Below are 15547 nucleotides of genomic sequence, written 5' to 3'. Positions count from 1 at the left end.
TTTGTTAGAAACCAAACTCAGTAAGCCTCAGTATGTTTGTGAAACTGAATTATTTCGCTCGGGGCATAAACTTGATGTTAAACTGACACTCGTGTAATATCCTATTATCATTTCTAACACAAGATTGTACATCCTGATAGATGAATAATTTCCTCTTCCTCATTGTGTTTCTTGTGAGAGAATGAAATATAAACCATGATTTACTTCTACATACTGAATCAAATACTTTAGTCCACACACATTGCATCTAATTTTCCATGTTTACCCTGAACATGTCTATCTATATAAGCCTGTAAAAAATGTGTTATCTGTAGTAGTCTGTGATCATTACTAACGTTATCGGTCACTGGATTGTCTGATCCAGATTCGATTATGTTTCGACTGCATTCGTATAGCTGGAATATTGCTGAAGGCGGCATTAAACAACAAACACACTCACATTATTATCGAAATGTTTATTAGAATGAATAGCTTGCTGCCAAACTTTGCGGACATCAATGATGTCGTTGTAGTCATGGTGTAGTCATGGTGTAATGATGTTGTAATGTGTGCGCAACATCCAAGCTCGTGTTTTTTTTACAAGCAAAATATTCGTCTACAACTGTGCAGAGAAATGCATATTTGACACAATACTATATTCTTTGAACTAAGCTTCTATTTTTTACAATATCTGATTACTTGCTTACTCGACCCGTGAAGATCCGGGGTAGGTCTTCGGCACCCCATGCTTGCCGTAAAAGGCGACTATGCTTATCGTAAGAGGCGACTAACGGGATCGGGTAGTCAGGCTCGATAACTTGGTTGATGCATGTCATCGATCCCAGTTGTGTGCGGTGTTAAACAACAAACAACTTGTTTAGCTTCACGAGTTTACCTTGGGTAGAATGCGCAGAACACAAGCTTGGAAACGTACCAGGTAATATATAAAATTGGATTTTATATTTAGGCACATTGTTTTAATTGAAACAAATCTGGCTTTGTCGATGTAGCTGAATATCCAGTCCCTTAACATATGTAAATATAAATCGGAGCTGGCTTGTTTCAGTATTTGTAATGAATTTACAGTTACGTATGCGTTAGCTGACTTCTGATACTGCGTCAAAGTAACAAAATATTTCGTAATCAGATCAACAATACGGTCTGAAAGTTACAACAAATAGATATATAAAATTAAACACATACAACACAAATATGCTGCACGGAAATGTTATGCAATACAATTCAAAAACATGAGATTCTTCAGCTTCGGAATATCCAGTTCGTGCGTTTACCCTGACGGAGCTGTCCAATTCAACATCATGAAGCATCGTAGTTTGTAGGTAGAGGTATGTCTCCTTTAATATTGTAGTTCATCACAGTTTGTCCGTAGAGGTCTGTCTCCTTTAATATCGTAGTACATCGCAGTTTGTCCGTAGAGGTCTGTCTCCCTCAATATTGTTGTACATCACTGTTTGTCCGTAGAGGTCTGTCTCCTTCAATATTGTAGTACATCGCAGTTTGTCCGTAGAGGTCTGTCTCCCTCAGTATTGTAGTACATCACTGTTTGTCCTTAGAGGTCTGTCTCCTTCAATATTGTAGTACATCGCAGTTTGTCCGTAGAGGTCTGTCTCCCTCAGTATTGTAGTACATCACTGTTTGTCCTTAGAGGTCTGTCTCCTTCAATATTGTAGTACATCACTGTTTGTCCGTAGAGGTCTGTCTCCCTCAATATTGTAGTACATCACTGTGTGTCCTTAGAGGTCTGTCTCCTTCAATATTGTAGTACATCACTGTTTGTCCGTAGAGGTCTGTCTCCTTCAATATTGTAGTACATCACTGTTTGTCCGTAGAGGTCTGTCTCCTTCAATATTGTTGTACATCGCAGTTTGTCCGTAGAGGTCTGTCTCCCTCAATATTGTTGTACATCACTGTTTGTCCGTAGAGGTCTGTCTCCTTCAATATTGTATTACATCACTGTTTGTCCTTAGAGAACTGTCTCCTTCAATATTGTAGTACATCACTGTTTGTCCTTAGAGAACTGTCTCCTTCAATATTGTAGTACATCACAACTGTGCCACTCAGCATTCAGGTAAATCGCAGAATTCCCAACGTTTATTTGGGTCTGTGGTGTAACACCAGGGATATATTTCCCCGTCTGTGGTTGGTGTACGGCAGTAATTGGCCGCCTCCTCAAGGCTGTCATCTGCAGAGAAGTGGCTTGAGTCGTCACCATTGTTTAAGTGACTGTGTGTAGTATGATCATCCCATCGCTGACACGAGTAGCCGCTCCTTGTAGTGGATAGTGTCCCGTCGTACTCAGCGCGGCCATTCACCATGTTATAACATCGATTCACTGAAATAAAAAATGAAGATAAAATATCTCTCACTCGCATTGTTTATTTTCCCCTACGTCATAGAGACAGCTCTGTTCACCTCTTGTTGACCATGTAAACTCGATTATCTACAGGATGACATGATTAGCTGGAAAATTGTTTACTGTGACGTAACTCACAGAATTGTTTTCGTGAAAGCAGTACGACAATCTCTTTCAAACCCAAATCAGAGAACGTCACCTTGTTCCTTTATCACCTATCATTTCAGTGCAGGGCGAATGAATCGTTGCGATTACACATCAATAACGCACTGTAACTGACCTTTATCATAACCAAGCTTTATAGTGCAAGCATCACGAAAAATAGTAACATTTTTTTCTTTCTTTACTTCATAAAGTAGCCAGTATAATGTAAAATACGTTAAGTGAGAAAAAAAGTGTGAAAACGTAAACCTAGCGCTGTTGCGCTTAATTAAAAGTTCGTTCTTTGGGGTACTTATTTGTCACAACCCAAACTAATCTTAAAGGCGCTAACGAGGAGGCGTGGCTTAATTAGCAAGGCTGGTCAGTCCTGCAAGCTGATTGGGCATTACATGGTACAACCAAATGGATACAGAATATACGCGATCGTTTCATACTTGTGGGAGGCCTTTGTTGTATAAATAATGCTATGGATTACATGTATGTCAAGAGTATGGCTCATGGGGACGTGTCAAGATACCTTGATGTAACGTGAATAATAAATTTTAACATTGTAAGATAAACATTCTTTTCAATTTTAGGGGTTAATTAACCAGAACGGTATTTGTCTTACCAGAAGTCACTCGTGTGTATAGCATAATGTAACACGTTAGCAAGTGACACGGATTCACTCGACATGTCGCTTCATCTCTGTAGTGCTATTTCAAGACGACAACATAATATTGTGATTTGAAAGAAAATGTACTCAACAAACGAACCAATCTGTGTTTTGCAATCACTTGTAATCCATACATTCTAGATGGGGATCATCCTGATTATTTTGCCACTATTGTCGCTCCCAGGTTCAAACATGTAAGGGTTCACTTGTACTTCTATCGAAATCTCTAATTCATCTTCCGAGAAACGTTCCCATTCCAGTATAACTTGAAAACTATTGTCACTGTCAGAGTCGGACAAACAGCAAGTTATGACAAGGATACCGCAAAAAAGGAACAAAGTAACTTCGACCGATGCTTAATCACTTCATACACAGATTAGCAAATATTTTAAACAGAAGAATATCACAGTAAAAAAAATGAATGTACCGAAACGCAATAAACGCAATTGAAGAAATAGTATGTTTCTCACATTGTTTTCTCACCGAATTGTAACCTCAAATTGTGATGTAAATGACATTTGTCACATTTCAGAAGTTGAAAGAAAGAGGAGTATATTTCAAACCTTAAATCCCACGAAGGAAAGTAAAATGTACAAATAATCATTGTTTAATTATGGAAAGGCGAATGTCTACAAGTTAACAATTGTAAAGAAAAGGTAAAGGAGAAATTGTTTATCTATGTGTCACACCATACTTAAAGCTTCCTTTGTCGAGAGTGTGTGCAATCGATCATAACTGCGAACGTAGGCTTGCAAGGATAAGAACGGAAGGGGCGGGTTTATTGCGTAATCAATCGTGTAACTTTGGAGGTACCTAGGCCTTGTACGATCAAGCTGTAATTTAGAAGGTAATTTCCTCCAACAAATCCATACACATATGGAGTTTCTGTATGTAAAGGCTCCGGCTCCGCTGTATTGTCGTTCAGACAGCACAACAGCGTAAATATACCTTATCTACGAGCTGCTTTCGATGTAATGTATTAATGAAATATGAATGATGTGTGCATGAACGACACTACGATCTATACAAATCTGCAAAGTTGTGTATAACCATGACTTGCACTTGCACACTAAACGATGTTATTGCTAACCGAAGGTACTTTGGCAGAGTGCATATGATTAAATAATCATGGAACGCAGTCACCTGAGAAACTAGTCACTGCACAGACAATCCCGCGGGAGCTACTCATGGAGCTGAAGTAGCTAACAGCAAATGTGTGAAACAAACTCCGTGAACACACGCCTACTTGAAATGCTAATAAATATAGGCCCTAGAACTCAACTCAACCTCAACGAACCGAAAGAAATACACAGTCAAAAATATATGTTATCTTCAATAGTTTAATAATAAAATATTCTAAAAATCAAAGAGATATATAAATATTTCCGGCTCAGGAATACATCCTGTGGCGTGCCATGAATCGGGTGATTGTTTAATTTATGCAAATATTTTGACACGCCCACAAAATCAGTGGTAGTATCAAAGTTCACGGGACCTGTCAATCGGGACAAGAGGCGCAAAGAACCAGTCCGACTGTATCGGAACAAATACATCAGGGAGAAGGCGGATGTTTCAAATGCGATGGTCAGTCATCGAGAGATTCAAACATTACTTCCCTGAGAACATCGAGAGACAGTTGGAAAAGTGCGAGTTAGAAATAAAACATGAAGACATTTGTGGAACCCAGGCAATCGGAAAAAAACAACATGTGAGCCTCAGACAAATGAGCCTGCATGTTTCTGCTATTTGCTGTTCTATTCGACTCGTGAAGATTCCGGGGTAGAATAGGTCTTCAGCAACCCATGCTTGCCGTAAAAGGCGACTATGCTTGTCGTAAAAGGCGACTAAGGGGATCGGGTGGTCAGGCTCACTGACTTGGTTGATACATGTCATTGATCCCAATCGCGTGTATGATGCTCATGATATTAATCAATGGATTGTCTGGTCCAGACTCGATTATTTACAGACCGCCGTCATATAGCTGGAATATTGCTGAGTGCGGCGTTAAACAACAATCCAACCAACCTTCTATTCCTTCACGGTCTGTGGCCTCGAAGGGTGGTTTGGGCGATGAATATGCATGAATATCGCTACAATGTCCTTTGCATGATGATACAGGTGAGCAGAAAGGAAATTCCTCAACTGTAAATGGGATTCCCCGACTCTCCGTAATGGTGAAAGTGGTCCACTTCGGTGGGCGGAGCGTAATGTTTCACATTCAATGAGAAATGAATGCTTTAACACGTGACTAGTTCAGCTAATCAGAATGCAGGAATTACAATGAACACAATGCAAATTTAATAATTATCATCAACAATGAAAACTTTATCAATTTGACGAAGAACAGGGACAAATTATTTCATAAAATGTTGCCACCTATCTAACCCAAGTATACAAAGGAAGGAGTACAAATAATTTATACTCACTATAATTGCAAGAAACAGCATGTAATTTTCTTTATTATGCAGCTGATCCTATTGTGGACTAGAGGCCTTATTGTGAGATAAAATCTCTTTCTTTCTATATGTAGTCATGGATGATGTGATGAAATTCTTAAAAGAAACTGTTACGTGTTCAAGAGAGAAATGAAAGACCGAAGTCACACGCCCGAAATGAAAGTGTATCTCAAGATTAACAAATATCAAAATTGTGAAAAACATGGTGTTATTCGCACATACGCACACACGTATAGGCAAACATGTATGTACATAAGACCATTATCTTGACGTTTAAATATAATCCCAATTATAATCCCTTTCCATTCTTTGAAAGCGGACATTGACACAATCAACGCAGGCTTCTCCAGTGACCGATATTGGCTCCTTGTTCTCGTGAAGCAGAATGAACTTGAACACACATACATACTTGACCAAAATCAAACCTTGGTGAATCGAGTTGATTGATTGATCGAATTATGAAGGATCCTCCTTTTGAAGGGATGTGGACTGTTTAGGAAAGTGCCTTCTTGTTTTTAGTTGCCATATTGACTTAGTGTTACTGTTATTGTCCTGAAGACAAAGAAGTACTTGTCGTTTGTTAGTCGGCACTAATGAATCAATAAATCTGAACTTATGTTTAATTGTTTTGTCTATAACCGTTTTCCATGCACTCTAACCAGTACTTGTAACCTTCACATTTTTTGCTGATATTCAGACGTTTATGATATGTTTTACAATTTAAGTGAACGTTTTGCACTACAAAATTTGTGAAACATTTTGGGGAGGTTTTCTGAAAGGTGTCCGATCCGGAAGCCTTCCAGAGACAAGATTTAAGATCCTGCACTCAATCCATTGAAACACTCATATCATGAAACACATACTGGAGCTATCATGAAACACATACTGGAGCTATGAATGCTTACAAGTGGATACTGTTAACTTATACGGGTCGAGGCCAATTCAATCTTTCTATTCATAGATTAAATCCGTAATTTCTTGAACATTATTTCAGTCGTGCTATCCCTTGACAGGTAATATGAATACAACATTTACATCAGCTTAGAAGATTTTCCCGTGCCCACATTCGCGTATTTCACAATCTCTATAAGCGATCAAATGCAAAAAAAACAATGTCCCTTGCAGTGTAGCTTTTAATTGAATATAGTGTAGTTGACATCATCAACACACAGCTCAGCACACTGCCTTAGTCACATATATCAGTCTGCTATCAAGTCAGAGCGTTAAGAGCGTTCAGAATGAAATACGTCGGGCAATGGATCAGTGGTTCTGTGTGATCTTTCCGCGGTCTTCGATACAATACATAGATTCATGAACTTTTCAGAAAGATGTGTAACATCCGCCAATCAGGCTACTTTTTGCCCTTCAAGAAGTAGCACTGACACGTCCTTACAAGCAATCAGGCTACTTGTTGCCCTTCAAGGAGTAGCACTGACACGTCGTTACAAGCAATCAGGCTACTCGTTGCCTTTCAAGACGTACAACTGACACGTCGTTACAATCAATCGGGCTACTCGTTGCCTTTCAAGACGTACAACTGACACGCCGTTACAATCAATCGGGCTACTTGTTGCCCTTCAAGAAGTATCACTGAAACGTCGTTACAATCATTCAGGCTACTTGGTGACCTTCAAGACGTACAACTGACATGTCGTTACAATCAATCAGGCTACTTGTTGCCCTTCAAGACGTAGCACTGACACGTCGTTACAATCAATCAGGCTACTTGTTGCCCTTCAGGAAGTAACACTGAAACGTCATTAAAAAAAAAACAATTCTACATGCTCTTTCCGTTACTAAATGCCTATCAAAGACGTTTTCCATCCAGCTGTTACGAATTGAATATACTCTCGAGATAACCTGAATACCTTTAGATTGGCTCATGCCCTACCTATCCAACAGGTGTCTGCATGCTCACTTTGATGACATCAAGTCGGGGCTGTGTAACGTACAACAAAGTCCCGCCTACAGTCCATGTTCTCCCTCAACATAAATGAAAAGTAATGAGTGTAATTACCTTCCCCTCCCATTGGGCACTTAGAGTTTCAGATGTTTACTTTATGCTTACTAATTTTCTATAAGCATGCAAGGCAAACAGGATGCGCAAAATCTAAAGCATGGAGAAAGGGAGGGTAACTCCGGTAAGAATAACAATTACGGCATCAAGTATGTAAAGTATGATGCATGCACAGTTACGGTCATTCAATGTCAGTAGTTTCTGAGAAAACTTGTCCCTAATAAGCCACTATGCAATAAGTAAAACCAAGAAAACACAAGAAATATATTTTGTAGAAATAACAAAACATTAAAGGGCACCAGTTCAGCTGTTTGATACATATGTAAAGTTTCAGTATAAAATATTAAACGGTTTCCCTGCTCCGGAAACGAATGCTCCACGTATTTGAATATACGTTGAGTTTGTTGCCTAGGAAACACATTTTTTCTAGTTTCTTAGAACTACCAAACCATCAGCCATCAGTTCAGCATGTGACTGATAAATGTGCAAAATCGTATACTAAAATATTAAACGGTTTCAGGGTTATGCTCCGGAAAGTTGATGGACTGATGGACAACACCCATTCCTATATCCCCACTACCACTTCGTGGCGAGGGATTATACTAATAATGTGTACTTGTATTGCGCTAGCCTTTTATACACTCGGTGCATGCTCAAAGCGCTACATGTGAGCAATAACAATAAATGTCTCTAGAAACATGGTACACAGTTTCTCGAACTACGTATTCATTTCATACAGGTCATATGCTTCAAGGAAAAGATGTGTTATGAGTTGTGATTTAAAATGTTTTAAAATTTCAAAGAATGTGGTCCTTCCAGACTATGTAATTTACGACACTGTTCCGCAAGGTTCTGTTCCCCGGCCCTGCCATGTTCTCTGTCTACACCCTTCTCATCCGTGAGACCCGAAGAAATCATGCCTAACATTTTCATGGCTATGCCAATATAGCCAGCTATATCTCAGCTTCATATCGTCAATGGATCTTCAATGGATCTTCAAAGGATATCAGCTAATTTTCTTTATGGGGAGGGGACACGGGTGGCCCAGTGGTCTAAGGCGCCGGGATTCGCTGTGCAGAGCTGCGCCCCTTGGGCAGGCCAGAAACCTATGATTGTTGGTTCGAATCCCGGTTCGCCCCGATTATGTTACTAGGTTTGTCAGCACCATACCCGTTGGTTTCACCGAAGTGGTAAACGTCTGAGACCTGCATCACTTCGGGCTTTCCTCCCACATTAAGCTGACACGCCCGTGATATATCTGGAATACTGTTAAAAACGGCGTTAAACCCAACTCAATCACTCTTTATGAGGACACACAGATGTTATCCTTCTTACATAGGGATAAAACAGAGCATATGGTTTCTCATTTATGACTAAGCGGTTTTAGAAGATATCACTACACACAGATCCTTGCTGGTGAATCAACAGTTAACATGACCAATCAAGCCAAAACGCTTTGAGTCATCTTCAACAACATCATGTCGTTCGAAAAGAAGCTGTTCGTGTTGCCAGTGCTGCCAGTTTTCATCTTCACAACAAAGGGTAAGATACGAAGATATCTTGAAAAGTAACCTCAACCTTAACAATCGAACACCTGCTTCTACCCTAATGAACATTGACAGAGTCTATACGGAAAATACACGAAAATGTATTGAATGCTTAACCGTTGAACATTCGTCCGGTTGTGCTTTTTAACGTGTTTCTTCATTATTAAATATAGTCGAAAGGATTTGCTGTAATGATGATGTATCCGTTGTGTTAAAAAAACTATGCTAGTTATTGCAAGTGATTTATGTGTGTTACTAGGAATAACAAACACACAGTCGTCCGATGGCGATGTTGCGTTGGGCTTCCGCCAGCCGTGGCATATTTCGCAGAATACATTATCGACCAACCTCAGGATAATGTCACTTCCTTACTGTACCAACAAAGAGACAACACTGTTCTCAGCTGCAACTGTGTGGCATGCTGATCCCAACTGACGGTGTGGAATACTCATGTTATACTCATAGGATTCTAAAGTATCTTGTTCATGCTGTTTATGAAGTTATGTTTATGAAGTTGATCCGAATCAGTCTCTCACGTGCCTGAAAGCCTCAGCATCGCATTAATACTCAATGTCAACGCTTTCCGAGACAGAATAACGCTAATAGAATATAGCGAAAAAATCTTTTCCTCCGACAATATAGCGGCGAGACGTTTCATCTGTGACATTATGGCATTATGAAAAGGCAGAAGTGATATTGTTGTTAAAGGGGGATCCGCGGTAGTGACTACCGCACTCTAGTGGGCGGAGCTTATACGAGTGATCTGACAGGTCAAATGACGTCATGATAACTAACACATAAATTTCATTGGTTAATGCGTAAACGGGTGACGTCATGTAAACACCCACCCACGTGGGTTGGCCGTTTAACAACAAGTACGTAAGTTTTAATGGTAGTAAATATACATCAAACGATTCCAAGACTTTTCAACAAACGGGTACGTCTTGGGTTTCAAAACCTTACTGTTATGTCGTCTTCACATCTTCCGAAAATGATACTGTGGAATGTCCACGATTTATCCAACACACTTCCTTTGTCAACCATGCGTGACACAGCGCAGTCAATCGCAGTTAGGGGAATGCTGCGCCCACCATGTTGCAGAGTGAGTGAGTGAGTTGGGTTTAATGCCGCTTTCCAACAGTATTCCAGTTATATCACGGCGTGTCAGCTTAATGTGGGAGGAAAGCCCGAAGTGATGCAGGTCTCAGACGTTTACCACTTCGGTGAAACCCACGAGCACGGGTATGGTGCTGACAAACCTAGAAACATAATCGGGGCGAACCGGGATTCGAACCAACAATCATAGGTTTCTGGCGTGCTAAGGGACGCAACTCTGCACAGCGAATCGCGGCGCCTTAGACGACTGGGTCACCCGTGCCCATGTACACATGATGATGTGCTTTGCTTTTTATAGCGCAACCGTAAATAAGCTCAGCCCACTGTGATTGATGCAGACGCTAAACACGATCGATTGGATTTTTTTTTATGACAAAACTACAGAAAATATATTGAGTTATATATAGATGTGGAGCCATTTGTGGTATCCAGGGTTTGTCATTTAAGTTGTCATTCACGGTTGATGGTGATCTTGTTTGCGTACGGTTTTCAAAAGCTTCTCCAGGCACTCGGTTGGGTTCACGACATTCAATCACTGTTCGAAACTGAAACACCGCCACCTTGCGGGCTATTTATTGTCAGGGTGGGCCTTTAAGTTTATTTGAAACATCTATTGTTGATTACTTACGCTTTCCCTTGACGAATTCAATTCCAAATCTTGTAATAATAATACTTTTTGCAATTGGTTCTCAATCCACAGAGGATGTTACTCGCAAAGTTATCACTTGAAAAAATATTCACTGTTAGTTTTAATAATATAATTACCTTTGATGCATGTAGCTACGCCACCTAGTGGCCTACATTGTTCTTCACGCTGACACATATGATTCGCGCAAACTCCCGCCAGGGTCTGAAACAGTAAGACGATTTGGGTACATCAGTGTTAAACATACTCAGAGGCAAAAGAAAATATAGGGCGTGTTTTAAATATAGATATCACACAGAAATTAAAATAGTTTTGTTTCAAAGTAATATGATGTTATATAGAGAATCTCACCCAAGTGTCTTTTGATATCAAATATATCAACGAGTGTTGATATATTTGATATCAAAAGACACGAGGGTGAGATTTTATTTACCATCCAACATCGTTCTTTCAACTTTTTCAATTTGTAGACAGTAATTAGCAGTGTCTTCAGTGTAAAAAGTACTGCAAACAGCTTCAGTAGCAGAGCAATTAGTGATGTCATTTCATTGTGACGTCATGGTAACAGTGACGTCACAATGGTCTGCAAAGCATTGTGATGTAATTTCATTGGAGCGATATCTACAAGGCTCGCTAAATACAATGTTTATTCCTAATGCAGGATATTTACCATCCCCAAACACACTCGCGTGATAACCTCTATATCTCATCCAAGCGATATCTCCTGTGGGAGCCAGTTTTGGATGATAAAAAGTAATCACTTGATGTTTGTCGTTTGGACAAGCATTTTAGTATTCCAAAAATTCCAGAAAAAATCAGAACTTAAAACACGTGGGGTAAGAACATTGACTTTTCACGAATATGTGAACTGGAAATTATTGCCATGAAGCATTCAATCTTTATTATATGAATCAATCTTAGCACTAATAACTTGTGTGAGCTCCCGCTGCATTAATACATGTCTCCTCACGGATTACGTCAAACGTCAGATGACGTGATGTGGTATTCACTGCCATTCTTCTCTCGGTGCTTTTTCCAGGTTGACCTCACAGCTGTTCTATCGGATTCATATCTAGCTGAAGAATTATAAGAAAGGGAGTACGAATGGTTGCGAAACTTGATGCCTGTACTCGTTGGTTTTCATATTGCCCTGCATTATCACTGAGCGCTATCCTTGCCACAATAATGCCACAAATGCCGCTCCATACCATGACGCTCCCGCCGCCGTATGGATGCACTTCTCGAACGCATGCTGGTATCAAAGATTCTCTCCGACGTCTGTAAACTCTCTGTCTACCGTCATTACGAAATAAACAAAACCCACTTTCGTTGGTGAAGTTAAATCTTCGTTGCTACTGAGTCCTAGCCATGTCTCGGAAGGGACGATATGCTCGGATTCATGCAGATCGTAGTCTTCGCAACAGTGTGCGCGGACTGATGCGACGGCCTAACGCCGTTGCAGCCATTGACGTTGACGTCACGAATCTATTTCGGAGATGTATCGTGCGAATATAGCGGTCTTCCTGAGCTGTTGTGACACGTGGTCTACCACTTTGCGGTCTGCCTTGGGTCCCATCTGTCTGCCTATGTCAATGTCGGTACCGTCAGTGGGGTACATCCAAACGTTCGGGAATTTGGGCTTGCGTAGCACCCATCTGTGCCATACCAATGACGTCAGCCGTACGGGATGTGTCTTTTATTTGATTCTAGTCAACCAATTTACTGTCCGTTAACGATTAAATTGTTTTAAAAACTTGAACAATAAAACAAATATACTTTCCTTTGCTTCTTAGTTTAATAGGGGCGGTCGGGTAGCCCAGTGGTTAAAGCGTTCCCTCGTCACGCCGAAAACCCGGATTCGATTCCTGATTCGCCGTGATATTGCTGGAGTATTGCTAAATGCGGCGTAAAACCATACTCACTCACTCACTCACTCTTAGTTTAGTAAAGCGAGAGTGTTGGACTATAAAGTGGCTAAAGAGAGTCTATTGCAAGCCCCTGAGTAGAATGCAAATACAGAGCAATGGTATTTTGACGCCGTTCGAGACACTTTAACCACCCCCCCCCCCCCCCCCCCCCCCCCACCCCACCCCCAGGTCTATAATTTCCAATCACATAATAACTGTCCTAACAATCTTCAAGAAGAGGTCTTGTATTGTATATAAAATTTATCTAGCATATATTTTTCTTTTCTATTTCTTGTGTTGTAAGTCCCGTATACTGCCACGCCGTCACCTCATGGCAATACTGCTGTGCGGCGTCAGCCAGCAAACAATCAGTTTTTCTGCAAATTGTGTGAGTGGCGGGTGCTACAGGTAGGGCAGACCATGCTTACCCTTTTCGCGAACACTTGCTATCTTCCCGTGGCCCGTCCCTATAATGTTCACCGTTATTTTGCCATCTTCGTCCAAAGAAATCTGTTACGGCGGATATGCAGATAATCGACGTGTTGACATTTTCTTTTATGCTGTACTTCTCAGGTGTTGACGTTTCGTATATGTTAGGGCAGTAATATTTTGATAACTACCCCGCCACAACACACTATTTGATGTATTTTATGCAATTGTCTGAAATGAATCATACTTAGGACACTTTAAGAATACAGACGGTGTTATTTTCACAAACGATCACACAATGAGGCGGTAACAGCCTATTTTTCAGTTTATAAAATCTTGTATGTATTACTTTTTTCTTTAGTTTTTATTGACTATATTCAGTTACTGCTGAAACATAGTGCATAGAAAGGCAAAGAGGGAAGGGTGATACTCGATTATTTACAAAACGCCGTCATAGAGCTGGAATATTGCTGGGTGCGGCGTTAAACAAAACAGTGTGTAGTCTGTGGTAAACCACCATCAATAAGCTAACACGCTGTGACACAGCTGCACTACTGATCAAAGCAGTGGCCCATTCAACTGACTCACTAAGTAAGGACAAGACGTGTAACTATACACGTGATCACGTGACGATTTGTATCGTTTTACGTGGAATTCATCATGTTTCAAGTGACCTGAGGGACAGGAGGTTGTTGCTATCAACAAATTTGTGTTTAATTCATGTTAATTTAGGCTTTTTCGTATAGTATTGTGCAAATTGGTGTAGCATCGTGTCACGTAACAGAAGGAAAAGTACCTCTAACCCGAGGAAAACTTCGTAAATGTAACCCTTTTTAAACCTATACAGAATTTAAACATTATTCGATACACGGGTAGGTGTATCGTGTAATGTAACACCATGTATAATTTGGCGATGCATCAAAACATCGGCGTATCATGACACCACCTCATTCCAGTACCCATTATATCTGATTGCCTCCGTGGTCTGGTTGTTGAGCGTCCACCCGGAGAGCGGGAGGTTCGATACCCGGCCGAGGCATGCCAAAAAGATATTAAAAGAGGGTACTTGTTGTTACCCTGCATGGTGCTAAGGGGCTAAAAAAAGGTCTGGTGGCCTCGGAGTCAGTATGCTGTGTCTGAGTAGGGTTTTCATGTTAAACTGCGGTATGGTATCACAGTGGGCTAGCACTATAAATTGGCATCAGTCCGGACTAGTACAAGCACACACACACACACGCACGCACGCGCGCGCTTAAAAAGTTACGAGGGAAATATTAAAAGAATAGTCAATTGACACGTTCAAAGAGACGTGTCTTTAGTCTGAACTTGAAAGATGGCAGATTAGGAGCTGATATGTGGAGGACGTACAACAGATGGCATTCTGAAAACCTCCCTTATCCTTGGCATGATATATTGAACACACACGTAATTGAAGTGTGTGGTTTTGCCAAAGTACCCCCTGTGAGTGGATGAAGACTTCCTCAGTAGCACATTGGTTAGAACAATTGTGATGGAGCCAATACAAAACTTTCTTTGCCAGATTTATTCATATGAATTTTTAATGATTTTTTTTCAGTTTCAATGTAGTCTCGTTCTACTCGAAACACATAGTGTATCTGCTATTGATCATGTCGGTATATAAGTGAAATAACTTTAAATACGACGTTAAACCCTATTCACCTCACCTCACCCATTATATCTATTTTTCACATTGGCCATGTTTAAGTTGATGCACCCGACTCATTATGTCAACAATTTCACAGTGGAAGACACCAGAAGTCTTTCGTGCATTGTAGCTACAGAAACACAAACAAAACATAGTGTACCTTCGGTATTTTCACAGATTCAGTATATAGCCAGCTTGACTCCGACTGAAGATTACTTGGCTTGGAATCTCCAGTTTCGTAATTCCTCTCACACGCTCCAATCAGTACGTTGTAGTTAAAGGACTCACACAGGGACTCGCTGATACACAGAAGTGCACACACATCTACAGTGGCAACAGTGTCATTGATATAGGTATGACCAGTCAACCTTTGACCGGACAGGTACGTCATCTGGCCACCGACAGCAGTACAAGCCAATTCCGCTAGAGGAACTCCACACAACAGTACTCCAAAACCGAACACCCACATGTCTCGCTGTCTCTTGAACAATGTTAACATGCTGCTCGCATTGGACAACCAAACCTACATAAGGAACATGGAAAACGCCATCGAAGCAGTGTCCATCTACGTTGAAGATAGACTCATCTGCGTA

General features: G+C 40.6%; 1 protein-coding gene across 1 annotated transcript; it reads right to left on the bottom strand.

Annotated features, from left to right (window-relative positions):
• Positions 1-2057: 2057 nt before the first annotated feature.
• Positions 2058-15453, bottom strand: LOC139441980 (plasminogen-like). Its single transcript, XM_071222728.1, has 3 exons — positions 15115-15453; positions 11072-11156; positions 2058-2332 (listed from the first exon to the last, which is right to left on the bottom strand). Exons 1-3 carry the CDS (start codon positions 15451-15453, stop codon positions 2058-2060), a joined length of 699 nt encoding a protein of 232 aa, XP_071078829.1.
• Positions 15454-15547: the final 94 nt, after the last annotated feature.

The sequence above is a fragment of the Haliotis cracherodii genome, unplaced genomic scaffold (assembly GCF_022045235.1).
Source record: "Haliotis cracherodii isolate W230 unplaced genomic scaffold, xgHalCrac1.p SCAF_5, whole genome shotgun sequence".
Lineage (NCBI taxonomy): Eukaryota > Metazoa > Mollusca > Gastropoda > Lepetellida > Haliotidae > Haliotis > Haliotis cracherodii.
Note: the sequence above shows the minus strand (reverse complement) of the source record. Positions and strands in the feature narration are given on the sequence as shown.

Coding starts and splice junctions, on each gene's coding strand:
- LOC139441980 (XM_071222728.1), bottom strand. CDS start 15,453: ATGTTAACATTGTTCAAGAGACAGCGAGACATGTGGGTGTTCGGTTTT. Junction 11,157..15,114: donor AATCTGTGAAAATACCGAAG/GTACACTATGTT, acceptor TTACTGTTTCAG/ACCCTGGCGGGAGTTTGCGC. Junction 2,333..11,071: donor CGTAGCTACATGCATCAAAG/GTAATTATATTA, acceptor TTTTTATTTCAG/TGAATCGATGTTATAACATG.